The sequence below is a fragment of the Acipenser ruthenus genome, chromosome 23 (assembly GCF_902713425.1).
Source record: "Acipenser ruthenus chromosome 23, fAciRut3.2 maternal haplotype, whole genome shotgun sequence".
NCBI lineage: Eukaryota > Metazoa > Chordata > Actinopteri > Acipenseriformes > Acipenseridae > Acipenser > Acipenser ruthenus.
In genome coordinates, this window is record NC_081211.1 from 24,746,849 (window position 1) to 24,774,745 (window position 27,897).

At 36.6% G+C, this 27,897-nt stretch overlaps 1 protein-coding gene across 2 annotated transcripts; it reads left to right on the forward strand.

Moving 5' to 3' along the window:
• Positions 1 to 1,396: 1,396 nt before the first annotated feature.
• LOC117412723 (janus kinase and microtubule-interacting protein 2) lies at positions 1,397 to 26,978 on the forward strand. 2 transcript variants are annotated; one of them, XM_034021260.2, is made up of 22 exons: positions 1,397 to 1,553; positions 12,879 to 13,134; positions 13,335 to 13,832; positions 14,084 to 14,293; positions 14,629 to 14,727; positions 15,079 to 15,225; positions 15,387 to 15,527; positions 15,861 to 15,917; positions 16,018 to 16,140; positions 16,518 to 16,646; positions 16,769 to 16,852; positions 17,269 to 17,331; positions 17,434 to 17,532; positions 18,425 to 18,523; positions 18,946 to 18,999; positions 19,274 to 19,339; positions 19,593 to 19,661; positions 20,286 to 20,363; positions 20,865 to 21,068; positions 21,497 to 21,562; positions 22,827 to 22,901; positions 23,104 to 26,978. In XM_034021260.2, the coding sequence occupies exons 2-21, from the start codon at positions 13,006 to 13,008 to the stop codon at positions 22,875 to 22,877; spliced, it is 2,466 nt and encodes an 821-aa protein (XP_033877151.1). In that variant the 5' UTR covers positions 1,397 to 1,553; positions 12,879 to 13,005; the 3' UTR covers positions 22,878 to 22,901; positions 23,104 to 26,978. The 2 variants fall into 2 exon arrangements, with proteins under 2 accessions (XP_033877151.1, XP_033877150.1); XM_034021259.3 differs by lacking the exon at positions 22,827 to 22,901.
• Positions 26,979 to 27,897: the final 919 nt, after the last annotated feature.

A 27,897-nucleotide genomic window follows, 5' to 3' on the forward strand; every position in this document is an offset into this window, starting at 1 on the left:
GTCACTGTGTAACCCAAAAGCAAAAGGATATGAACCTAATGCCTTAACTTATGAATCAGCTCTGTCTTTGTCCCTCATACTCTGAAAGCAACCCTGCGGTGTTTACTCCTTTAAATAGCAGGTGAGTCTGCCTGACCTCCAGGCACAACCTTCTGTTAGTTAATTGATTTTTTTTTTTTTTGGATGCTTCTCCCTTGGATTGCTTCGTGCCCCCCCTGTTGAGAACCACTTGGTAAATGTGATGGATTAGCTACTACAACACTTCATATTAGCTGCTCATGTATAGTTTACCTTGAGTTGTTGTGAGCACAAGTTTTTGAAGATTCTGATCCATGTGAATTAAAGATTGCTAAATGACAAGCTTGGTTTCTTCTCACCCAGACTAAGTTGTATTAATAACAGTCAAAGCTTGTATTAATAACAGTCAAAGCTGTTATAATAGTGGAACACACTAGTGGAGGCTTTGAGTAAATTGTTGATGCTCATAACATCGATATATATTGTAACTCCTGAATGTATTTATATATATATATATATGTGTGTGTGTGTGTGTGTGTGTGTGTGTTTAGTCACAATGGGCAAGACAGCAGACAACAGACCAGACTCCAGTAGCTTTTTATCCAAATTACTTAATTAGTGAAGACTCTATGAAAATTGCATAAACCAACTTACCCGAAGGAATAAGAGGTGGTAATAATTAAGGAAAGGTCATATATCCCTTCAGAACACTTAAAACACTTAAAACCACATGTCATATTAGTACCGTCCTGGCAGATGCTGTATCGCTGTCAACACTGTTTTTTTGTTTTTGTCTTAACCCTGTGCTACCAGCAGCCTACTGCTATATATGATTATGTAATAAAAAAACGAATGGGAAACTCCCCTACCATTTAATTCTCTATATTATTATTATTATTATTATTATTATTATTATTATTATTATTATTATTATTATTACTACTACGACTACTACTACTACTACTACTACAACTAGTAATAATAATAATAATAATAATAATAATAATAATAATAATAATAATAATAATACTACAATAACAATTACAATTCTACATTGTATCACCCTGCATGTTTTGTGTTATCAGAGATGTAAAATGTATGTGCTTTTGTTGCATATGGAGGTGTAATAAAATAGATGTTGTTCTTCCACACTGCAGTACCGTATCACTTTAAAACACAGCACGCTGCCATGTGCCGGAGTATGTGAGCAGCGGGGTTGCCTGCTTGTGCTTCGGCTCGGGCTCCTTTTGTCTGTGGACTGTGATAGCGACACTCCAGCTCTGGGTGAGGGAGAGAGAGGGAAGGAGGGAGGGAGAGAGGGAGGAGGAGGAGGAGGAGGGGGCTGTCATAGAGGCAGACTGCAGCTCCACTCAATGAGCTCATTCTCTGTGGAGTAGAAGGAAGGCGGGTCCACAGCATCACCGTACAGAACGCACAGCACAGCTGCTGATGCTGAACAGCAGAAAAAAAAGCAAAGCCATGGGTTTAGATTTGAGGATTCCGGGCCTTGATATATTCTGGAGAGTGTTCAAACGGTAAGGCTTTTTTTTTTGTTTTTTTGTAATAATTTATTCACCTTTTCTCAATTAATAAAAACAAATTAGAGTGAAAGAAAATGGTGTGGATTGAATTGGTCTGACAAAAAGGAATGGTAACATAGCCGGTTATTATTATGCATTTTGAAGTGAATTCATCTTTGCGTCAGTGCTGGCAAGGGGATGGGTCTTTGTTTTCCTTTAAATTGGTAGATGTAATTTTGGTTCTGCAAAGGGCCCATCAGAATCTATTTGATTGTTCTGCCATTGCTTTCATATGTTTTGAAGAGAGAGAGCTGTTTCCTCTACTGGGCTTGGTCTCTGTGGTGCTATAGCCAGGCTGTGCAGCCTAATGACAAGTGCATTGCTGATAGCTATTTGGCTGCTGGCATTACAGAGTACAATCCGTATTAACAGACCAGTGATACGATGCTGTATGTTCCAAAATCCATTTTAGATAGGGATAGATTTTGTTTAGACAATCAAACGACCTCAATTGTGTAGATTCTGAAAAGGTGAAATTATTTAGGCAGCCAGATGTGTGCGTGTTAGTGTAGTTTTTATTTACACACTCCATTTGGTGCATCTGTAGCTAGGCCCATAGACGCCTATTCATTTCAATTAGTGTACACCCATTTGTATCTAAATAAAGCATGAAATCTAATTGTTGCCACTCCCTGACAGTTTGTTTTATATTTTATTTTATGTGTATTTATTTTTTCTTCTCATGTTCTATTTTTAGATGCACTTATATATTAGGAATAGATGCCTTTAGACAGCTCTTGGCTTTTACATGCAGGCATTTCTAAACCTGTTCTAACGCTAATGGATTTTGTTTCCTGAATTATTTCCCTTTGCTTCCCTTGGATGCCCTTGTAAATCAATGGTTTTATTTTTTCAAGCAATGCAAGCTGCATAGATATGCTCAGCCAAGGACGAAGCCAATAGCAACCCTTTCAATTTGTTACATGAAATACTAGACATCTCAATGGGGAAATAAGGCAACTTTAGAAGCTGTGTGTACACTCATGTCTCTACACTTCAGACCTATTATAAATACAGTCATGAGGGACCACCATGACATGCAGTAGTTATCTGGGTACCATGTGAACTTTATCCTAAAATTAGCCATTGCAGAAATGCAGTCTGTTGTTATTCTTTTCTCTCAATTTTCAAGACACTCTCCTCATTTATCCTACTTAAAAGTCAAGGATATTGACCTGTATTAATGCTTTATTTTAGACCTTAGATATATTTCCACACAGTGAACACTGAACACTGAGGCAGTGGTTTATTTTCATATCGAGTGAACACAGATTTGGGGGTATGACTTATTTCTCCTTCAGTAGCATCTCAAATAACGTTTAAGATACAGTGATACAGAGTTCATGGAGTAGAGAGGTCGGCACGATTACATTGTGTAATGTGTCAGGGAAAGCTGCATCAACATTCAGTAATTCACAGAGATTCAGAGAGGAAATTGAAACTGCCATTCAGGAGTTACACTTACATTATATATTTTTTTACATTTAGTCACATTTTTGAGAGGGACGAGTTTAGGGATTATACATACTGAAGTCATATAGGATTTGCCTCAGTGCAATGCAGTAGACGTCATTTTAAACAATTTTTAATAAAATGCACATAGACCTAATGGGAAATTATGTAGGATACAAGAGAGTTCAAAACTTTTAACAATACAAAAAGAAAACAATAAAGGTAATTCAATAGCATTTTAGCTTTAGTTACATTGTAATTACACCATATTTATAGTTACTATGCCTGTACGTTACAATACAACATGTATCACAGCACGTGTGTGTGTTCCTATCAGCTATACAGTACATCATTCAAGAACCATTTGTTGTGTTGCGCTTTTACATGTACAGCGATGGCCAAAGGTTTTGCATCACCCTCTCGAATTAACTAATTTTGCTTTATAAAGTCGAATAATGTTACCGTACTATATATTGAATTGCATACCGCTTTGTACTTTTTCATATACCAAATGAAAAAATGCGAAAAATGGAAACACGTGACATTTCAAAATGAAACACTGTACTACTCTGATGGCTTCCGGTAGACTTTGCGATATCATTTTGTAGATTCTTTGATTACATGATGTTAAAAAAATGATCTAAATTATGTTCATAGTTTTTTTTTTTGTTTTTTTTTTTATGTCTCAATCCTAGGCGATGCAAAACCTTTGGCCATAGCTGTACAGAACCTGTACATTATTATTATTATTATGTTTATTTCTACAAAGATAAGTATTTTTTTATTGAAAAGCCATGGTCTTCCCCACCGGCACATTCACTTGAACACTAAGGCACCACTATACTGTGATCGCTGTGATGTAACTTTGAGCCAGTGAGTTGACAGGAACTTGGGTATTGTTACTACCTTGTATATGTTACTCTCCATACCTCATCCAGTGTCAGTGACTGCAGTTGCTGTACAGAGGGCATTTTGAGGGTAATCTAGGAACAAAACAGGAGTTAAAGGCAGAACATGCCAAGTGAACTATAATAGCACAATCCATTTCGTTTTTTATGTCTGAGACCACGCAGTTTGAACATATCCCATTTAATTTTTGCATTTCACTATAGGATGTTTGCAAATGTTATCAATCTGTATAAAAATAATTAAACAGAAAGAAAACTAGTATGCTGTGTTTATTATTTCCTAGATTCATTTCAACGAAAACATTATCTGTTAAGCAAAGCAAACAATATGAATCGAGATAGACATGGAAATATCCATTTTCAAACCCGAAGTTGAAGTAATGTGCTTTAACAATGTCAGCCTGATTTCTCATACCACGTGACCTGTCTATTAATTCATCACAGCAGGAAAGGGGATTAAAATTACTTTTTAGCATTGCTGCGTCTTGATCCTTTCCAGTCCTGTGGCTGCCAGGGTCAAATTGCATGGCTGCCATAGCCTTATCCCATCAGTCCTCTAGGCTAGAGACTGTGGTTCACATCACTCTGGTTGTAGAATAGTTCATCGTAGCTATGGAGATAACAACCACTGGGGAGTAGGACCCTCCTGAGACCTGCACAGCTTTACTGGGTCTGTCTATTGATGATCAGGATTGACATGAAAGCAGCAGTGAATGGTTGGGTCATACACTGCAGCTAATATAGGATGAGAATTCCAGTCTTGGCTCATGTGGGACCCATTTTAAAATAACAATGCATTATTGCAATACCTTATTAAACGATGTGGTGATAGGATTTTTTGCAAGATGTAATCTATGAGTCTAGTGCCACGTTTTAAAATAACTGTTGATTTTTAAATGGGAAATATCTTAGTTCTATACGTTTTGGTGTTCATCTGTGTCAATTTCTAAAATCTTTTATACTTGATCTGCTACACCGATGATGTGCATCTGCTGGTTGCCTGACATTCAGATACCACTGGTGCACACCAGCACCATCTTTTTACAGGGATTGGAGCCAATTATAAAAAAAAAAAGCCTTACTATGTATCTGAATCATCTAGCTCCAAGATACTAGAGCTAGTAGTAGTGTTATCCTTTCCTCACATATTGCTTTGTTGTAGACTTGTGAATTCCAATCTTGAACAAATTGATTTAGGAATTACCATATACTGTACCATGAATTGGCTTGTTGTTTAAATCAGATTGTATGACCCAACAATGCTTTGATTTCATATTGACTTTTTATACACTAACAATTACTCAGTACTTCACAAACCCTAGCAATGAGGTCTAGTCAATGTGACTGTGTTATTTTTATCAGGTGATTTATGGTTTAACACTGTGTGTCAGGGTTCCCATCAAAAAACAACCCTCTGTACTCTGATATAATAACACTTTGTTAATTTGTTGACTTTAAAATAATGGCTACAAATTCATAAAAAAAACTAAATCAATGTGCAATGGAAAATCCAATGTAATCGAAATGGATGTGAGACCAGTATTTTCAACTGTTGCCTCTGATATTGTGGGTATTCGTCAGTGAAGTTCATGATTATGATACCATTTCCATCCTTTTACCCAGCTCTGCAGTTTAGACTTGATCAGGGTCTTTGAGATTGAATTTGTGTCCTTTGGAAGTCACATGAATTTGTTTCAGTGACACTGGCAGTATGACACAGTATACTTTTTACACCCACTGCCACTGCCATCAGTAAAATAGTACATATTAAAAAAAAAAAAAAAAAAAAAAACATTTGGACTAACCGCTACATTTTGAGTGATAATAACAGGATAACTGCAGTTAAATGCGAGTCCTGTATGAATCAGTATTTACATGGTTTAACCGGATTCCACATGCTAAAAAACACAATTGCATTTTATACTTCTGTTAGATACTGTGTTTAATGGTTGTATTTATTTAACAAATACATAGTGCTTAGTACATACTGGCATCATGTAGTATAATACACAGTTCATAAAATCTTTTGGTCGTTTCAGGCGTGTTTCATCCTTTAACCTAACTAGGCTTTTGCCCCTGATTTTGAAAGGCCTATCAATTGTAAAAGCCTTGCTTCCAGTACTGGCTCAGTGAGATACTGCTTGTGGGTTTAATTGAATGATTTGCACAGGCTAGCTCATTTGATTTCCCAGAAAGTGTATCCAAAAAAAAAAAAAAAAGTCTAATCCTCACTGTAAAAAAAAAAAAAAAAAAAGTCTAATCCTCACTGGCCTGGATATTCTGTTTTAGAGGTTCAGATTAAAATTGGGTCTGTCTGGGCACAATAGCACGTGGGTATTGCTTTGCACTGTCGCTCCAGTATATTTCCTACTGTTATTCTGTGCAATTTATTGGGAGACCGTTTTCCTATGAAACGCCCTTTTTGTTAAATGCATTGGGATGTCGTCTTTCGTTTGAATCTCAGAGAGTGGTGAGGGTATGGAATGGGGCATGGAATAGGTTACCTAGTCATGTTGTTGATGCTGAATCACATAGATCCTTTAAGACCCGACTTGGTTGAATGGCCTTATATTATATTCTATTTTATATTGTCATTTTTCATAGAGAATCAGTTTCCAGTGCAATCTAGTAATTATGTAAATGTTATCATTTATTTCAATGGAATGTGTTAAAAATGTCTTCATGAACTTCTTTAAAGTTAATATTTCATATAATCTGTTTTCCTAATGTGTAATGTCTTAATAATTATTTGCCATGCTAGCTATTTAAAAAATATATACAGATGTTGTTTTACATTTGGTTTGGGTCCGTTGATCTGTAAAGGGTAAAAACATTAAATATCCCCACAGTTCTTTGTATAACCTAAGCTGTGCATCTATCCTCTGTACCTAACAACATAATCCCCATACATTTCGGATAATAATTCAGGTTTTAAATTGGAGACTGTACAAGGATTACATGCAGGCAGATGTTAATTACTGGCTGGTCTGCCTATGGGAATATATGCCCTTGAAAGAGGTGTCCCATGCTGGTATATGCAGAAAAGAGATAAAACAGTGTTCAGTGCAGGACCTTAAACTAGAAACATATTGCATTTAGCTGTAAACCCTCCCCCTGTAATGCTGGTCCAATACATATGACGTTTCTAAAATCTGAGGAACTAAAACCTCAACCTCGCCCGATTTCACTTTAATTAGACATGGGATTTGTACAATGAACAAGAACAAGTAATGCTTCAAGCAGACACAAAATGTACTGTACTATGACATGATGTCAACACAATGTAGTCAGAGTCCAAGCCCGGGGCAGATACATTTTGCTTCTTTGTCACTTTTTGGTGTCTTAAAAGGTCACGGTTTATAACTGGAAGATAATGACACAGTTTAACAAATCAGAATGTTGTTGTTGCCTAGTTAATACAAAGTACACCACCAGGGTCATGTAAATGACTCATATGGGTCAGTGTTTATAAACCTTCAATACAGACGTTTTTAATGAATTTGAGAGCAAGCTGCAGTTTGATTCTAAAATATTCCTTTTGATTTGATAGCCTTTTATGTGTGGAAGAACATTTTAGAAACACGGTAGTGAGCCAGCATTAAAGCTGTACTGCCTTGTGCGGGCTGTAATTGCATACTTTCATGATTACAATTTGACTTTCTGATTTCAATGTACCTTTTTTTATGAACATTGATATACTTCTTGCTAAGAATGGAATTTGACACATTTCCCTCGTGTGCGTCATCATCTAAGGCAGATAGGAAGAGCATTGCTACCACAAAGCCAATCAAAGTTGAGAGTTATCGTTGGTGAAGTTTTTTTTTGTTTTTCTCAAACAAACTATTCACAGAACAGACCCATCGCGGCCATGCCCGAGATTTAGTTTTTCACATAACACATTTAAGCAAAATCTTCAAACGAATTGCAACAGGAATAAAATGACATGTATTTTCATTTGAAATTAAACCATTTAAAAGGGAAATCATCTCTAAATAGATCATTAGCTGACATTTATTGTGTAAGCAATAAGACCCGACAGGGTGGGTGGTAGAGGTTCATCCTCTAGATCTGAAGAAGTAGTATAGATCAGATAAACTCAAGTGTTCAGAAGAAGAGGGTATTGCTGCTGGGCTGCTCCAGGAAAGAGTTGAATGCTCAGATTAGTCCCCTTAGACAGCAACTACTTTGAGTGCAACAATCTATCCATTATCTGTATTTAGGCCATCAGGTAACAACTCACTCTGCAAGTGCAGCCTCAAAAAAAACAGTCAACCTTATAAAAAGAAAAAACACAAGTCTGAGCTATAGCAGCATCAGAAAAGCAATTACAAAAAAACAAAAATAACATGTGTTTGACTGAAAATATCTCGAGCTTTGTTACGATTTGTTTTGAGAAACAGCAGCATCAGAAGTGGAGCATGAGATGCTGTTTTTAGTTCATTTGATTCGGTTTCCAGGCCATGGGAAATTTATTTGTTTTACTGAAACACCATAACCTTTGAGGCAGGTGCTGGGAAGTGTGGATGTAAGCTGTTTTTAATGAACAGTGTTTCTGTTTAAATCGGTCTCTGTAGTAACTAGTGCTGAAAAATTGGTGGATTAACCCTTTAGAGGTAGGCACAGTTACAAAATCTGGTAACCTCTAAAGTAGTAGCCCAGTGTTAAATTCATCAGCACTATTCGATCTTTGCATAGGTGAACAAGTCCTAATTCTGTTATCAAAGGTTATTATTATTATTATTATTATTATTATTATTATTATTATTATTATTAGCAATAGTAGTAGTCGTAGTAGTATGTACTGCCCTTGAACCTTTATTTTTAGCAGCTTTGTAATTATTTATTTTTGTAAACTGCTCATTCAAGATGGTTTCTTTCCTATTACTTGCAGTACTCTGTAGTTTTTAAACAATGGGCACACTGTCTTGAGTTTGTGGAAGTTACTGTATGTCACCAATGGCAGAGAATCCTATGATATAGAGCCTTGCCATTTACATAGCTGTGCATCCAATCGTTTTAGAACAGGAATATATTCATAAGTTATGTAATATTGCATTACTCCAGACATCACTTGCTTTTAAAATTCACTAGAAATATTGTGCAGTATTTAAATGCAAAAAAAAAAAAAGGAAAACGATAAGAAGCTTTCACACATTCAGGCTTGAAATAAATTGAAGCAATTATTAATTTATTTCATGCCAACAAATCGTCCTGTAATTAAACTTTTCTAGTTAAACATTTATAGGGAATGCACATTTAATCAATAGTGAATATATCTGTCCTGTAGCACCCTTCACATACACCTTAGTACAGCACATTCAGTTTCATCATTATATTGCTAATTAATATATTCATGCAGCAGTGCAGATAAGATATTGAAATCACCTTCTTATTAAATATTAAGGACTGTTGAGTACAAATATGTGCTGCTACAGCTTTGCAGACCATTATTTCTCAGTTATGTTTTGTAGCCTTTGGAAACAGAGGCTGCTAGTAGGAGGACATCTATGATATTCCTTGCAGCCATTGATCCACTACCATAAACAGCTGGTAGATATAAAAGACATTTTCTTATTCTAATCTGACTTATAACTGCACAACCACTCCTGGGTTACATGTGCTCTGATAGCATTAAACACAGAAATTATCAATAATTCATGTATCTGTGAATCAGAAGTTCAGACATGGCCATAGATTTAGACAGCTTCTTGGCAATACGTCCATGTTGGTGTTCAAGCCTTTTCCAGTTAGGAAATGTAATTTGTTGGTCCATAAACCTTTTGAAAAGCAGCTGGATTGCAAGTTTCTAAGTGGGTCAAATTTACCGTCAAAAAACCACTTGGAGTGACCATCTGTTACAGTAACTCTAGTGATCATGATACCTCAGATATATATGTTACTTATATCCTTGGAGGGGATATGTACAGTATGTTGATGCAGTTCCTTGTTATTAGGATTGGTTTCTTCAGTAAGTTATTTCCAAAAAAAATCTTTCAAGGCATTATTAAAGAAATTATAATTGGAATTCACATGTACATGTGACGGCCCTTATTACCCGTGAAATACTGTTAAAATTGAAAAGCTTTTCCCCAAGTACTCTAATGAATAGTGATGAGTCGAGAGAGATTATAAATGTTGTTAAATATGCATCATTTTCTTAGCGAGGGAATGCAGATTCCACAGCTGGGGCCCTGTGGATAATCCACTTATCACTGTTAATCGCATCCTTCTTTTCTTACCAAAGATTAGCTCCCCACAATGATCCACTACTGCACCTCAATCCTGCCATGAAAACTACAACTGCCATTCAGTCCTGGGACCATGCCAAGCAGCAAACTGAGAGATGTATTTTATAACATTTTTCAGATTGTTCCCTGTTTGTATCTGTTTTGTCAATTGTTAATTGAGTCATAATTGAGTCATATTTTTATAATAACCAAGCTCACACTCAGAAGCCACACTTTCTTAAGCTATTTTTCATGCTGCTTCAAATCCTGTAGTGATTGCATGATATATACAATTTTGTCAATTATAATATTGCAATAACCTAGTTTGTGTAACCTCACTGCTGATGAAGGCACTAGCCCAAAACTTTTCTCTGCCTTTAGTGACTTAATTTGTAGACAGGGTCGTATCTTTCATGTATTACAGTGACATGCAATTTTAAGGGTTTTTTTTTTTCTTTCAGGACCTGTATTATTATTATTTGGTCATTTAGCAGGGGGTGAACTATGCATCAACAACTGCAGTCACTTCCAATAGGAACTTGGTTTTACATCTCACCCAAAGGACAGAGCACAAGGAGGTTACATTAAATGACTTGCTCAGATTCACACACAGTGAGTCAGTGGCTGGGATTGAACCAGGAACCTCCTGATAACAAGCCCTTTTCTTTAACCACTGGACCGCCAAGCCTCTCTATACCTGCATACAGATTTGCAGGGTTGAAAAAGTTAATAGCAATTATAAGCTGACTACCTCAACATCTTACACATCATGATGAGTACTGCATGTAACCCTTTTTAACAGACTAAGCCAGTCTTTCTATTACCTATTGTATAGCACCTGGTTAGGGTTCAGAGCTAATGTGCTTTCCTGAGTTGGAGAAACTGTTCCTTTAGTTCAAGGGTCTTGATTTTGGTGCAGAAGGTGGTGTGGTACATCTTCACTTAGGTAGAGAATCACTGGTGACTGGCAGTTTGTATGTGAGTGGTATTGCTTGTTGTGTTTGCATTGCGAGCAGTGATTTGAAGTTCCTGGGATGGCGTCAGTAACCCTCATTATTATATAAATAGCTTGGTTTGTTTGATTCTTTGGGGAAATCACATGCAGTCATTTTTAACTGCTACTATTCAAATTTCAAATAAATATGCTAATTTAGATTTTTTTAATGAGATAAAAAGAAGAATATGTTGTGTATCAATGCAATCATATTCATAGTCTCAAATAACTGGGATCTAACTTAAAATAGATCAAAAATTGTACACCAGTATTTTGCACAGTAGTTTCTGTTAACTGAGTGAAATTTGCATAGCCTTGTTTCCATTTCCGGTATTTAAAAATCTTGACACTTTTTGTAGCATGATCTCTCAAAAGCATTATGCAATTTAAAAGATTAGCTAAATATGGATAGCACGGCTGTAACAACAAAACATGTATAATGTAGAGGACCCGGAAGCCTGGGTTTGATAATCTTTTAATTATAACTATGTTACCCTTTGTCCCTTCTGTGAATTCTGTGCAAGGGGATGTTAGGTTATCTTGGCTATAGTGACAGCGACTGCAGATAAATAAAGGGAGATCTTCGGCTCAGAATAACAATTAGTCCATTTGTGGTGCAATACGGTATGATAAAATACTGTATGGACATATACAGCTTAACAGCAACCATCACCATTCGCAAATGGAAGGCAGAGATAATTCATCCTGCGTGCTGTCTGGGTAAAGGATTTTTCATTTTCCATTCTACAGTGCATGTGTTGTACAAGGCTCTGCCATACTGTAAATCTATATGCCTGGACGCACTCATGCATGCAGTACATTGTGCACCATCATGATATTTGCATCAGCCAATCAAAACAGTAAATCCTACAGTGTCAGATCACCTGATGTTGAACAGGGCCCTGCAATCTACAGTAGTAGCTGCTGCTGCTGCGGTGTATTCTTCCAGGCTTGGAAGAATACACCTTGCTATACCAGCAATATAACAAATACAAATAATGTTCTTTTTAGACATAAACACCATTGTTTAAAGCAGAGTGAAAGCTTTACAGGGTTAACAATAAAATTCACTTAATATACCCAAGGGAGATTTTTTTTCTTTTTTCCTGCATTTGCATTTGCACTTTCGGAGAATCAGGGAGTTCCCTTTTGGGTAAAGCAAATGACAGTAAATCTGTAATTACTGTTTTAAAATGTTATAGTGTGCTTTAACCAGAAACAACACACAGGTTTCAAAGCTAGTTTCAATAGACGATTCCCCAGTGTTTCGTTCTTCCAATCCTTTCAGGAACCAAAGCATCTGTCTGAAGAGAAGAAGCTTTAGGCTACTGTAGCAGGCACAGAATGATATGGGTCCACTGATAATCAGTTGCTTCATTTTGCACTAGATGGGATATCTTTGTAAAAACTGCAGTAGCATTGTTATTACACAAATAAATAGAATGAATAGAGCAATGCATATTTTTAATTTTCTATTGAAATGAATACGTCAATGCGTTAATGACATAATGTCTCAGTTCTGCTCAGATTATTTGAATTGGCTCTTTTCTCGGTAAGTCACTTTCCTGTAACAAACCACCAAATGTGGATCCAGTGGATAATCAAAGCATGGATGTGTTAAACACTTTTTAAACCCTGTGGTTGGGGATGAGATAAGAGTAGAAATGGTGTTCAACATGTGTGTGGCTTGTTTTAACAGGTCTTCCACATCCCAGAGATAATGGGGAAGAGGCAAGAAATGAAACACAGAAGGATCTCATCGATTTCTATTGAAAAGATGAATATCCCTTAATGAAAATATTCAAGGCACTGTAGTATTTGCAAAAATGGCAAAGAAAGGGCGTTCAAAGGGTGAAAAGCCCGAAGCTCTGGTTTCTTCCCTGCAGGCTGCCAATGAAGATCTCAGGTCAAAATTGACAGATATTCAAATAGAATTACATCAAGAGAAATGCAAGGTAAGTGTGTGTGTAGTGGTGTCATGCTGTAATCATCAATTATCCTAGTGTTTCCCCCTAAAACTAAAATACTCCCACTAGTTGTACAATTAAGGAGTATGCAAAATAATATATATTTTATATAAACAATTTAAAAATAATAATAATTATGATATTTCATTTTTACCACATTTTCTTTTTTTATTTTTATTTTTATTTAGGTAAGCAAACTTGAGCGAGAAAAGGTTCAAGAAGCAAAGCGAATCCGCGAGCAGGAGCAACATAAACACACAGTGACCCTGACGGAGCTCAAAGCCAAACTCCACGAGGACAAAATGAAAGAGCTGCAGGCTCTCCGTGAGAACCTAGTCAAACAGCACGAGCAGGAAATGGCGAGGACAATAAAAATCAAAGACGGGGAGAACCAGCGGCTCAAGTCAGTGCTCAGCTCCTTGCGGGACGGGAGCAGCGATAAAGTAAGGACAGCTTTGACGCTTGAGGCCAGAGAGGAGGCCAGGAGATTCTTTGACTCTGAACGCCTCAAACTGCTGCAGGAAATTACAGAATTGAAATTGGCCAAAAAACAAGTGGACGAGGCCCTTAATAATACGATTCAGGCGGATAAAATGAAAGCTGGAGACCTGAGAAGCGAACATCATTTACATCAGGAGCATATATCCAAGATCAAGTGGGAAAGTGAGAGAGACATCCGGAGGCTGGTGAGTAAATCAAGATTAATAAATCACTTGACCACCTGTTTTAAAAAGGACAACTTCTTTCCTTTATTTATTAATCCATTCCATAAACTTATCACTCTCTGTGTAATAAAGAGGAGAGCCCACTGAGATCTACATCTAATTTCCAAGGAGCATACTACATTAACAGTATGTATATCTTAATTTATAAACGTCCATAGTGTAGTAAACAGATCATTTCTCTAGGCAAGCTTTTTTGTTTGTAATGCCCGCAGGTAGACGAGATTAAATCAAAAGACAGGACGGTTTTTGCTCTGGAGAAGGAGCTGGAGAGTCAGACCAGCTTCATTCAGAAGCTCCAGTTGCAGAAGGATGCCCTCGATGAGCAGCTGTTTCTGGTGAAAGAGGCCGAGTGTAACATTGGCAGTCCCAAACGAGAGATTCCTGGAAGGGCAGGAGATGGGGCAGAACATTGTGGCAGCCCAGTAAGTCAGATCCCATTATTAAAATCTGCTTTCATTAACTAGGATTAAGGAAGTTAAGGACTGGTTGCAACAAGGTACTAGATTGAAAAGGACTGAAAATATAAACAGTGAATGCCACTGCTCTAAGCCGGTATATCTTGCTAACAGCTATTCTTTAGAGTACATCAGAGTATATAATTTAATAATACCCTGCTGTTTACTCTTCCATGTTAAAAAAACGTCTTGTGACACTGACCCAAAGAACTGCCCAACCCCCCCCCCCCCCCCCCCCCCCCCCCCGATACCCCGCAAGTGCAGCCGGCACCTTGACCGATGCTAACGGCTTGTTCTTTCAGGATTTGCGGAGGAACCACAGAAGGGTTGCTGAATTAAATTCCACAATCCGCAAACTGGAGGACAGAAATACCTTGCTGGTGGATGAAAGGAATGAACTGGTATGGATTTTGTTAAATATGATTCTGATATGTTCAAATTCAGGGTAATGAATTAAATGTTACTTAATTGGCACCGTCATTTTAATGAAGTACAATTCTACTAATACAAATGCTAAAAAGAAAAATAGCATATTGCTTTTTTTCGCAGAGAATCAGTATTTCCGATCACCTCAAATAAAATCTGCTTGAAATAAAACACAGATTTTAACTTTAATTTCATTCAATGACTGAATTACAGTATTACATTACTGTTCCGTTAATATTCTGTCGATTTGTATTGGATGCAAACAAATTGCCCTCATGTAATGCAGCAATAATGCAGAACAACATTGCTTGTTTGATTTTGAACAGTTGAAACGGGTTCGAGAATCTGAAAAACAGTGCAAACCGATGCTTGAGAAGAACAAGTGCCTCACTAAACGAAATGATGAACTCACCCAGTCACTGCAGCGCTTGGAAGAAAAGATGAAAGCATTAACTAAAGAAAACCTGGAAATGGTACGTATGCATAACGTCAAGGTTTGATGTCGAATTGCTTTTGGAATAGTCTAGGTAAACAACAACACATTGAAAAGGAAGTGCTTTTCAACTTGTTGTATACTGTAGCGCTGTAGATTACTGTCACTTGCACAAATCCTTGTGTGTGTCTTTGTCCGCAGAAAGAAAAAATCAGTTCTCATCCGCCTTTGAAGAAGCTCAAATCTTTGAACGATCTGGATCAGGCTCAGGATGATCAAGAAATAGAATTTTTAAAACTTCAGGTTCTAGAACAGCAGAACATGATAGATGACTTAACAAGGGTAAGCTGTAGACACACTCGTACAGTATTAGAGTTGCATCGAGCACACTGGCCAGTCACAAAGTGGACCGAAAGCCTGTTATTTTCTTCATTGTTTCTCTGTATGTGCATTATTACATTTTTGTTTACCCTGCTGAGCACTCCAACTATTAAGTTTTTTTTTTTTAACAGTTACTCTTTTTGCACACACAGCATGCAATGTGACTTAAAATAAAGGAAGAAAAAAGTACTTTTCATAAACAATTTCTTATTTCTTGAACTGGTAGATCTCAATGTAATTACTAATTATATACGTAGTCAATGTAATTGCCCATTGTCCACATATTTTTTTCAGGATAGAGAAAAATTGCTACGTAAGAAGAGGCATAAACGAAGTTCAAAAGCCCACAAGGTAAGCAATGTTTAAAACAATACACTTTTCAATTACCTCATCATCTGAGAGTACTGTATGTATCTGCAATGCAAAATATCTTTTTTTCTTTCTGTTGAAGCGACCTATACTGGTGGACACCTTTTTTGGGTACGATGAAGAATCAATGGATTCTGAGACCTCTTCCATGGCCTCGTTTCGAACTGACCGAACACCAGCCACACCTGATGAGGACATGGATGAAGTAGGTTGAACATGGATCAAATTGAATAGTTCTAAAGGACAATTACAGACGTGTTCTAATACTGTAGTACTGTAGCACATTTATGGCAAACGTGAATTACGATGAATAACAATATGGTGGTAATTATACATTTTATCCAGCTGATTTTAAAGGAATATTTGTCCTAGCACTGCTGTAAAAAATAATAATGAGACCTGGGGTTGTTTTACAACAAGCAGGTAAGGGATGCGTTGTAGAATAGCAACATTGTACATCTGAATTCAACATTACAGATTTGGAGAGCTAACATTGAAATAGCAGGTCCCAGTACAGAATAGGAATCGAGACTCCAGGTTTGCATACTTTAACTTATTGATGTGGCGTGTGTTTCCATGAAGGGTATGGCAGCAGAGGAGTCTGAACTGAGATTCCGCCAGATGACCAGGGAATATCAAGCCCTTCAGCGAGCCTATGCCCTGCTACAGGAACACACGGGAGGCCTTATAGATGCTGAGAGGGAATCAAAGGTGAAAGTCAGCCCTGAAGCAAAAGCACTCGATAATAATTCCAGACGTTTTTGGACCAGTTTTGTTCAGGTTTTTTTTTTTTTTTCCTTTAATTAACAATACTTATACATGTTTTTTTTCAGGCCCAAGAAAAACTGCAAGCTGAAGTACTCAGGTATAAAGCTAAAATTGAGGATCTAGAGAAAGAACTTGCCCAGAAAGGACAGGTAAAGAAATCTACATGTAAACGGTGTGTGTTAATCATTACACAGGCGAAACACCATAGCGTTGGAGAGATCCACGCATTCCCCTGCAATAACCTCAGTTAAATATAACAGGTTCTTCACAAAATTTAATAGATAATTGAAAACGTCTTGTTAATCATTACCATATCTGTTTTTAGCAAAAAATAAATAAATCAATAACCATTTATGAAAACTCAGAAAACTCATTGCGATATTTACAGTTATGATTTCTAAAGTGTCAGTTTGTTCATGTAGTCATCTATTGCGTAATTAACAAGTTAGTGAGAGGCTTTGGAGAAACAATTCACTATTCATTTACCTGCAGTTTTAGTGTTTTGCCAGTTCTCACTGTATATGCCACTGTTTTGAATCTCAGACCTGCTCATTTCTTGTCATAGGATTCAAAATGGGTCGAAGACAAGCAACTATTTCTTAAAAGAAATCAAGAACTTATTGAAAAGGTATGTGGAGGCTTCAGCTACAGACAAGAGGTATATAAACTACAATACTTTTGCAAATTATGTCTTTTCACGTCCATAAATACATTTCTTATTTTTTTTTAGATAGACGCCCTTGAAGCAGAAATCAGCCGTCTTCAAGAAGAACTTCAAGACTCCAAGGACCAGAATGAACTACTAGAATTCCGTATCTTGGAATTAGAGGTGATGCCATTTAGATTTTATACAGTGTGTACATTTCTTAAGCAAGCGTGAGAGTTACACAATGATGTTACGTTTTAGAAAATAATAATCATTGAAAACTCAATGAGATGCAGCATCTCTGTTACAAGAGTGGCCTGGATGAGTAGCAGGCAGTGGCACAAACTCATTCATAATTACACTCTAAACACACAGGGATTTAAAAACATTACATTTCAGCACATTCTTTTTAATAGTCCTAATATAATGCTAAAACATGCTTCTAATAGATGTGTTATTGTTTTTTTTTTTTAAAACATGTTATCTGTAAGATTAGAAAAGCAAAACACAACGTTGTTTTTTAGTTGTTTAAGTTTAATCAGATACAGCTTTATCTGACAATTATCAGTCAATTCGCTTTTTTTTTCTAGTAATAAATCAAATGTTCGTTTCAGAACCATCCAGCTGAACTGCCAAACAGAGACGGGTGGAGAACGCCCCTTCAGGGCCAGCCTTTGAAACAAATTGAAATTCACACACCATCTCACACAGTGCAATTCTTCTGGTGCATGCCTAATTGATTGGCTAGCTCAGGCTTTTCATAGTGAGCAAGCAGTATATAGAAGCCAGATAGGCAGTTTAAATGCAGACTGCTGCCACCCAGTGTTCAAAACAGCAACATACAATACTCTAGCCGCATTGTTCTATGGAGATGATCATTGGTTTTTAATTATAATGACATGTGTGCTATACAGTACTGTATGTTTTTAGAAATACTGTAGTATGATATGTACAGCCCATAGCTGTCTGTCCAGATCCCAGAAACTACAAGCCATTACTAGTGTAGGAGACACACTGAAGGCAGATACAATAAAGAAAAGGATTAACATGTTATCGTTAATATTGTTATTTACAGGAACGTGAAAGGCGATCACCTCCTTTCAATCTCCAGATCCACCCCTTCTCAGAGGGAGTCAGTGCTCTTCAGATCTACTGTATGAAGGAAGGGGTCAAAGTATGTCTAAGCATTTTTATTATTATCCACTCCATAACCACCCTTAACTGTATTGCACGCACACTGTGAAAAAAAAAAAAAAAGTGGGATGTTCAAAGTAAAAGCAAGGTTTTACAGACACACGCAGACCATTTACTATAGCGTAACCCTTAGATAGAGGTTATATTTGAATGCTTAGAGCAGAGGTGTTGATTGGGTCATAACGTTACATTATATTATTGTTTATCATACGACCAGCGGCCATTCACTTTCATTGGAGATTTCAAATTCTATTGCAGATAAACAAACATCACATAGACAGCATGTTGCCAAGTCGAAGGACTGATTCCACCCCTGTGTAGCCTTTCAATATGGGTAGTAAGGGCCTGCACAGCAAGCAGCTTTTCTTATCAATGTTATTTCCAATGTTTGTTTCTTTTTAGGATGTCTGTATTCCTGATCTAATAAAGCTGCTGGACATTCTGGGAGACAATGGTGTAAGTATTCCAGTTCTGTGTCAACTGCATTGTTCTGTTTGTTGTTTTTCCTGATGTATGGTCATTTTCCATTATGGGGATAATAAAAAGCCTTAATGCACTGTACTTTACATATGACTTGTCAGTGTATTCTAGAGTAGTGTGAGTACTGTGTGCTCACTATATGAGAGGTGTGATTTTTTAAAATGAGTTTATTTAAAATAATGAGATTTTTTTCCACACAATATTTCACAAATAGCTTGTTTCCCCTTTATTTGTATTTATTGTTTTGCAGAATTTAAGAAATGAAGAGCAAGTGGCCATCATTCAAGCAAGCACTGTATTATCACTTGCAGAAAAGGTAATTTAAGCCAAGATCAAACTGCTTTGTCCATGACAGGGATTTCAGATTGTGATCTTAAACTGGATATTGTATAATATTAACAAGATGAATTTCTCAGAAAACGTTTATCTACCGAATATTAGGTTTTGTTATGAAACATGTTTTCTTGTATTCAGTGTTGCTGTATTGTTATTTTTATGAACATTAAGTACAGTACTGTGCTCTGATACCCTTTTTAATGGATTTTCTTATTGTTTCGTATGCCACTTAGTGGATACAGCAGATTGAAGGTACTGAAGCTGCTCTGCATCAAAAAATGCTGGACTTGGAAATTGAAATGGTAAGAAAATCAGAAATCAGCATTCCTTAAAAAAGAAAATCAATGTATCTATATATGGTCCTGTTGAGGAGCCCTCTTTTATAGTACTGCAAGTTCAGGATATATAGAAATTTATTTGTAGAGGCACCTATAGTACATGTGTTACATGACGATAGACGTATCCAATTGTAACATCCAGTTGTTTAGGGGTATGCAGAGGAACCCATCGGTCTGTCCATACTGCATGTCACACTTACTTACACTTACACAAATTATCTCTTTTTTAATGGCGCTCATTTCTCTAATTGTGTATTTAAAGTGAAATATGCAATACAGTAAGATATTGACAGCACTAGAGACTAAAGATATTGGTCTGTGTACAAAGCCAGTACATGACATTTAAAGCACAGCCAATGTGCTTCAGCCCTTGCCTAAAAGAGTCACGTTGCAAGTGCTGAGAAAGCCATTTGCACTTTTCACAGAAGCCAAATGCCATTTTCCATGTGAAACAGGCTAGCTCGTGCTTGCCAATCCTAAACAAACGTCGTACGTCATGGACTGCAGTTTATGGTTCACTGTTATTTGCTTTGCTCCCTCTCAAGGGTAGGTTTGATTTAATTCCTGTATATTGTGTTAAATTTGCAGGATATGTTTTGTAAGCAGAAAGGCTATTTGGAAGAAGAACTTGATTATAGAAAACAAGCCTTGGACCAGGCATACATGGTAAACAAACTCACTAAAAGTGTACTTGAGATGGGTCCTGTGACGTTGTTAGTGGGAATACAGTGTTTTAAGTGTAAACTCTTGATGCGAGTGTTTTGCTTTCTGCAAAACTATATTACAATAACCAACTGTTCAACCCTCTCTTAAGATAGAAGATTGTAGCCTGATTGGGGGTTCAAAATTGCTTCTTCCATTGGCATCCTCAATGATGCCCTTTTTAAAGTGCAGTTCATCCATGTTAATCACAAGGATGTCAAATCAAAAGGATCCGGCCCCCACTTCTGCTACTGTTAACATATTTGTGACCCACATTAAAACCCCACAATTCTATCTTAAATCCCCAGCTGCTCTCAGATGTAAGACTTCCTGCACTTTAATTGTTGTCTGGTATACCAGGAACTGAGCTCAGATGGAACATTTCAGTGTTGACATTTAGAGCCAGTGGGATATCAGAGTGTTTTAATCACTGATTTACAACTGTTTCAAAAAATCCTTTCACAGCAAATCCAAGATCTGGAAGCCACCTTATATAACGCCTTACAGCAGGACACAGTGATCAAATTCGGGGAGTCTCTGAGCGAGAAGCAGAAGGACGAGCTGAGATCAGCCGTGGAGAAACTGAGGCGTCAGATGCTGAGAAAGAGCAGGGAGTTCGACTGCCAGATCCTGCAGGAGAGAATGGAGATGCTGCAGCAAGCTCACCAGGTAGTGTAGGCATTTCATTTTACACAAAGAGCTTAAAGTGAAAAGCACACTGGACCCGTGATAAGATAGCACACAAGCTTTCAGGCTGCATTAGATCTGAAAGTGAATGCATAAAATTGAATGGTTGTGGATAGTGCAGCTCTGCAAATTGATATACTTCATTCATACAGCAGGTGGCAGCCTTGAGCAGCAGCTCACCCCTTTAGTTTAAAATACTGTTCAGGTTCATATTCTATTAATAATAAAAAATGTCAATTTCCCTAAAATACTGGGAGTTATTCTGCTTGCTAAATAGCTGTAATATATTTAATATCTAAAATATTCTAAAATGTTTTATCAGATTGTTCTTTTAATTATGACTGGAAGAGGTATGACAAAATAAACAGCTCACAGTTTTGCTTAAAAATGAAATGTTTATAACCCTTTAGAGAATTCGAGATCTGGAGGATAAAACGGATATTCAGAAGAGGCAAATCAAAGACCTGGAAGAAAAGGTAAGATCTACTTCTCTTACATGTCATTATTATGCAGGTCAAGATATGATACCCATGATACATGTAAGTAATGGTCCTGATAATATAATAAGAATACATGATTTCAATTATGACTGGCATGGGAAATAATAAATAGTCTTGTGTTTTTAAAGTACCATTATACATACACTCCTTATCATACTATGTATAACTTACCTGTAGAGATCAAAACCTTTGCAGTTTGCAGTGCCCATGTCCACTAATCTTTAGCTTTTCATAATGACTGCACCCAAAAGTAAAAGCTTGTTGGTTGTATGACATGCATACCTATCACCTTGGAACAGAGCTGAGATAACGGAAACGTATTTCACAAAAGCTTTCAGTCTGTACATCTTTAACATCTTTAAACCAGTGCCATAAATGGAAAAAAATATTATCTGAGGCGAAAAAGGAAGCACACAATTCTGCATCAGCATGCAAGTTGCAAAAGTGTATTGCAGGCTGTATATTTAAATGTATTGCCTCTTTAAACAGAGTGTTATCAGGCTCACTCTGACCGCTGGGTTATTATTGAAGAAGTGGAAAGCTAGATTACTAAGCTTGGTTTTTTTTACATTTCTGTGTGCCATTAACCTGATAGTCTATAGTATCTCTATTCTTACTGGGACTAAAAAGGTATAAAGATCTACGGAAGTAATGCTTAAAAAAGGCATGCTTGTCAGTGGTGAATTGCTCACTCCCACAGCTTTGTCTCTCTAGTATAGCTTTCTGGCACTTTTGACACATGTAACAGTTCTTCCTTGACTACCGCTAGCTTGTTAGCATAAGTAGCCATTCATGTCCCAGGATCCTTTGAATAAAGTGGGATGGTACTGAGTTTTCAAAAAAAGAAAAAAAGAAATGCCATGCAATGTATAAATCTGTTTTACAATGTAAACTGGAGAACCGTGCAGTTTTATCAATGAAGCTGATGAAACAAAGGTTCAGATCTTCAGTAGTTTCCAGCTTTCACAGCACTATTCAGACTCAAGCATCTCATCACATAACCCTTTCTCAAGATAGGTATTTTACATGCTGTATATTGGAACATATTTGCAAAGAGTTAGGGTTAGGGTTAGTGTGAGTTCTGTACACTGCTGTTGAAGTGCTTTGAGAGATGCCATGGTCTGGATGTATCTTCCTATTCTTTCATTTTTTCAAAGGTTCTCCCTCTCTTGAGACTCTCATGCTTTAACCTCTTACTAACACTATGTTTTGTCTTTTCTACTTTTTTTCTCCTCTGCAGTTTTTATTTCTGTTCTTGTTCTTTTCTCTTGCCTTTATCCTTTGGCCTTGATGTCTTTCACACCTCCTAGCCGAGGTAAGTGTGTCTTGTTCAACGACTAGTTAAATGGTCTCTAACAAAAATGGTAATTATTATATATTTTCATAAATGTCTGTGTGAGTTGGTCAGTAGTAACAAGGAATCAGATTGTAACCTTAAATAAGTTCTACCAATTGAAGAAGGGTTTTTATAGTACTGTACATCGTTGCATTACAGTTGTCTTTCTTTCTCTTTGCAGACTTTATGGAAGTTCAGAACATGTACAGAACAATGGTTTCAATCTATTAATGAACAGAACCTGGTTTACAGCAATCTTATTTATGTAGCCAAGGCTACCCTTACATATTTTATATAAGCCATTTGCAAGATTGGTTGCTTGGCGGTTTGTACAAGATCCAATCTGATACAGTATATGCTGCATTGAACTGAACACGCGTGAAACATGTTAAGTAAAACTACACTTGATTGAGAGCAAGGCAGAAACGTTCACATAAGTTCAGATCCACACGTCTCAGACAGCGAACCAAAGTCGGGAAGATCGTATCCCTGCCGTGCAGGGGACCTCTTTAAAGCATCACATCACTGGATTCACGATTGGGGAAACGGAAGAAATAAGTTGTTGAAAAGTCATAGCTCCAAAAAGAATTCCAATTCTTCTCTTCCACAAAACCGCATAGCGAGTGGAAAATCAAGACCGAACAGGATGGAAGGACTGTCCTTTATTACACAGGGATTATGAGCACTCACTCAGGTGACTAAGGCGACCCACTGTAACAAAACACAAAGCACCGGAAACAGGAAACCATTTAGGAACTGACTGTAAATGGATCTCCGTGTGAGATACAGCGTACAACACAGAATGGTCACTAGAGGGCATGAAGCGCACTGAGGCTCTAGTGCAAGGAGGAAACTGCTTGGTTGATATCCAGTTGGAAGAATGATCTGAACACATGACATCTTTATTAAAAAAGGACAGAAGTAACTTATTCACTTACTAGTTTTTTTTATTATTATTTTTTTTTCTAAGACGTTCTATCAGTATAGAAATGTACAGGCTTTTACCTTACCTGCAACTGTTCCCTCGAATGTACTGGTATACATTTGGGTATATGTACATGATTGTGGCTGTTTGTTTATTGCAGCGGTTTTATTTTCTTATTGTTAATAGTGACTCATAATTTAACATCCCTACTTGGTATTTGCGGCTTGAGCAATAGTATCACAACCATTTTTGTATGAATGTACAGTATAAATACCCGTAAAGCTATTGTGGTGACAGCTGCAACTTTTTTTTTTCATAAAAGTACAGTAGATATTACAAAGTTTTAATGCTATAGCATTTTTCTCTTTGGGAACATTACATCTATGGTCGTGTATTTTTTTCCTTTATTTAGTTATCTCAAGGATCACTGCTTTGTTTCTATGCAGCACAACAGGCTTACTTTAGTGACCCCATCCAACTGCAATAGGAGACTTTGTAATGGAGAAAGCTCATGTAATTGATATAGTGGTTGTGTCTTTTGTTTCACCATGTTTGAGACAAAAGCTTTTAGTTTGCAGATGAAAAGTCTACATTGTTGAGCAAAGAGGTACATATCCCCAACCACCAGCTACTAATAATTCTAGGATACAAACTTGAACTCATAGTGCACATGCCTTAAATGTTCTTCCTTTTTCTAACTGATACAAAACAAAAGCAAGTTACTATCCTTATGTTTCTGATCCTGTTGCATGACTAGCAGATCAAAATTTTTAATAGCCACTGACACCTGTATCTTTACTGGTTTAGCTAAGCAGGGCTTGTTGAAATGTTATATACAATAACATAAGTCTTCCAAAGGAAATTCCATTACAGATGCTAAACTCTTTCCACACCTGTTAAAATATTACTTTGTGTCACTATACTTTAGTTTATTAAATAAAGGATTGAAAAGGAATTATGGAGATGTTATTACATAACATTATCGGTCATACTTTACTTTCACAAAAAACATGCACATTTTCCTTTTGGATTGAAATACAGTAAGTCCGGCCCAAGGTGTCATAGCAAAATACATACTTTTGGTTACTAAGAGGAATGGCCAGTGCTAAATAGCAAAAATTCCAATTTCTCATTTGTATTTTAAATGGATTTTTTAAATTAATTAATTAATTACCTGTATCCCTGAGAAACTAATTGCATGTGTAACGTAGCGTTGCCAACCCTTCCCTCAAAAGTGCTTATGTTGCCTGCATGTTAATTGGATAAGCACTTTTGGAATTGTTTGCTTCTGTGACCTTGGTAAAGAAGGGATGGATGTGGGCAGTTTTAGCCCTCATGCACTGATACCACATGCCATGGCTGGCTTTGGTGGATATGAACATTTGTCAGATTTGTGAGGATTAAATACTGTACATGTCCTTCTGCACGAACAAACAGTGAACTTCAAGAAAATAAAAAAAAAAGAGCAGAGCTAACTCTTTTTATTATCGTTTTCAGTAATGATAGAACATATTCATATTTGTTTTATCATATAGAATGGTAAGTCTGGGAAAATAAAGGGCAAGAGATTAAAAACAAATTGAAATGCTCAACGGAGCCCCATCAAAACACATTAAACATGGAATTTGTTGGACCTGGTTTGGCCTTATTAAAGGATAATATTAAATAGCAGTACTTATTCAATCTAAAACCTGTTTTAAGGTTGCACAGTTTCTTCCAAAAATATATGTATACAATATTTCAATATAATATCCTAGTATATCACCAATACCATTATCTGCATCATGTGCTTTAATGGAGGGGTGTTAAAGTAATCATAAGCAAGTTTATACTAGAATAATAGACACAAGTTTGTGGACTGTTTAAAAGACTTACTCACAGACATTTTCCTCCCTTCATAAATACTTTTATATAAACAAATTGTAAACCTATGTGCATCCCTCTAGGTTTTAAAGCACTTTTCAGTTCTCAAAGGCAGTGGTTAAAATGAGAATATATTTTGTGAAGAGTGCAATTAGTTGAAATTATCTTGAGAAGAAAAGTCTCTAGTTTGGCTGAAGACACTGTTTCAGTCTGCTTGCATTTTTTAAAGGGACCATGCCTTTTAGGATGGACTTAGGTGAGTCTATACAAAATAATAATCAGACAATAGAAATTAAAATGATATGTCCACATTTTATGCAGTTTGGATAAGATCGTAGTACTGTACTTACAGTAGAGTTTTTAATGAACTTCAATTGCGCTACAACAATTTAAATCCTTGCTCTTTTCCTGTTCGTGCAAAAAGCAGAAGAGCAGATTGAGTTGTGTTATGGCATTTTATACACGTCGTTTAATAAACAGCACCTGCAGACAAGCCCCTAATCTAAAGATGGCGGATCAAAACATTGGTTCCATTGCCTCCTACACAGTGAAATAATAATAGCAAATAGTGTAGTTAAGATATACACAGTATTACATTTAAAAGAAAACCATTTAAATTAGGTTCCAGTAGATACAGTAACATCCCTAAGTACAGCGTAGTCTCCATTTGATTTTAGTTCACATTTAACCAACGTGTTAAACCAATACATTGTCTTTCATGTTTGGTTACTTTTCCCAATAAAAGGGAAATTTTAATACTAACTGTAGCACTATATAATACTGTCTGTATTGAATGAGAGAGTAATTGCACTTTTAAACACTGTAGGCTATATCCAACATTTACCACTGTGTTAATTAAACACCATTTAGTTAAAAAAAAAAGTATGTTAAGAATCTTCCTTTTACAAACAATGGTGCAAACTTAGCATGGTGATAACTGTTTTGTGAATATGGCCCAATATGTTTCCTTGTTCTCGAAAAGGCTTTTCTACTGTAGGTCCTTGCTCCTGGAAATCTACTAACTGCAATGAAGAATTATTTTTACTCACTGTGTTCCCTCTTCCCCATCACTGATCTGCCATGTGTGTTAATAAAAAATGTACAAAGATATGCGTAGTGAACCTCTTGACTGTATGCATTAATCTGTAGAGGAAAATGAATGCTAATGTAAAGTTTTCTGAAGTTATTTTTTAATTTATTATAGGAGTTTACTAAACCGGTATTTGAGTTTGTAAAAAAATAAAATAAACACTTGCTTTTCTCAAACACCTGCTTCTTTAACGTTGCACATTTTATACCCATCCCCACCTTAAACAACCTGCCATGACATAAGTACCAAAGACTGGAACTGGAAACTTGTTCAGAAATTTAGGCTTCTTTTACAATTATGTAATAAAAACAGTATAATGATTAATCTACATTTAGATATTTAGCCCTGTTTATGCCTATATCCATCAGAGAAATAGGCTGCACGTTGAAAAAAAACCCCCCAAAAAACAAAAAAAAACTGCATGATGTTATGGCCTGCAAATCTCTGGAATGTATGGAAGATGGTTGTCAGAAATGCACAGTATGACTGCTGTGGTAACAAGTCTAACAATAATATTGTGTAGACAATAGAGGTTGCATGGCAACAGGGTGAGGGATCAAGAAAAAAAAATTGAAATGTAGTTGGAAGAAGTGCTATAACAGAGGTAAGTCTTGCCTTCATGCATAGCTGTAAATCCTGCAACCACCACCCATTACAGAAAGTTAAACACAGCTGTCATTAATTTACAAAGCCTCCTGCATCGATCAACCAAGTTCTGTACCGGACAGCAGTTAAACATGTGAGGGATGAGACAATACATTCTCAGAGATACTGCACAAGATTGCAGAGACATCAATAAACCTGCCAATAAATGAACACAATTCTTACAGCATGCATACTTCTAACACACTTTAGAAAGACATTCGTGCTAGAGTAGTCATATGGTATGGTTTTACTCACTCGTGTTTGAACTCTGTTCAGTTAAGTTTCTGTTTCCCTGCCTGGATATAGTATTTCCTTGGATACAGTATTTCCATGGATACAGTATTTCCTTGGATACAGTATTTCCATGGATACAGTATTTCCTTATTATCTTGGATAGCGGTGGGCCTGGTTCCACAGTAGAAAAGTATCTGTGCATTGTTCTTGCAAAAATA

Bases quoted from the DNA above. Each gene is read 5' to 3' on its own strand.
- LOC117412723 (XM_034021259.3), top strand. From the start codon at position 13,006: ATGGCAAAGAAAGGGCGTTCAAAGGGTGAAAAGCCCGAAGCTCTGGTT. The intron at 16,647-16,768 runs GTGAAAGTCAGC...GTTTTTTTTCAG, and splicing joins ATGCTGAGAGGGAATCAAAG to GCCCAAGAAAAACTGCAAGC. The intron at 19,000-19,273 runs GTAAGTATTCCA...ATTGTTTTGCAG, and splicing joins ACATTCTGGGAGACAATGGT to AATTTAAGAAATGAAGAGCA.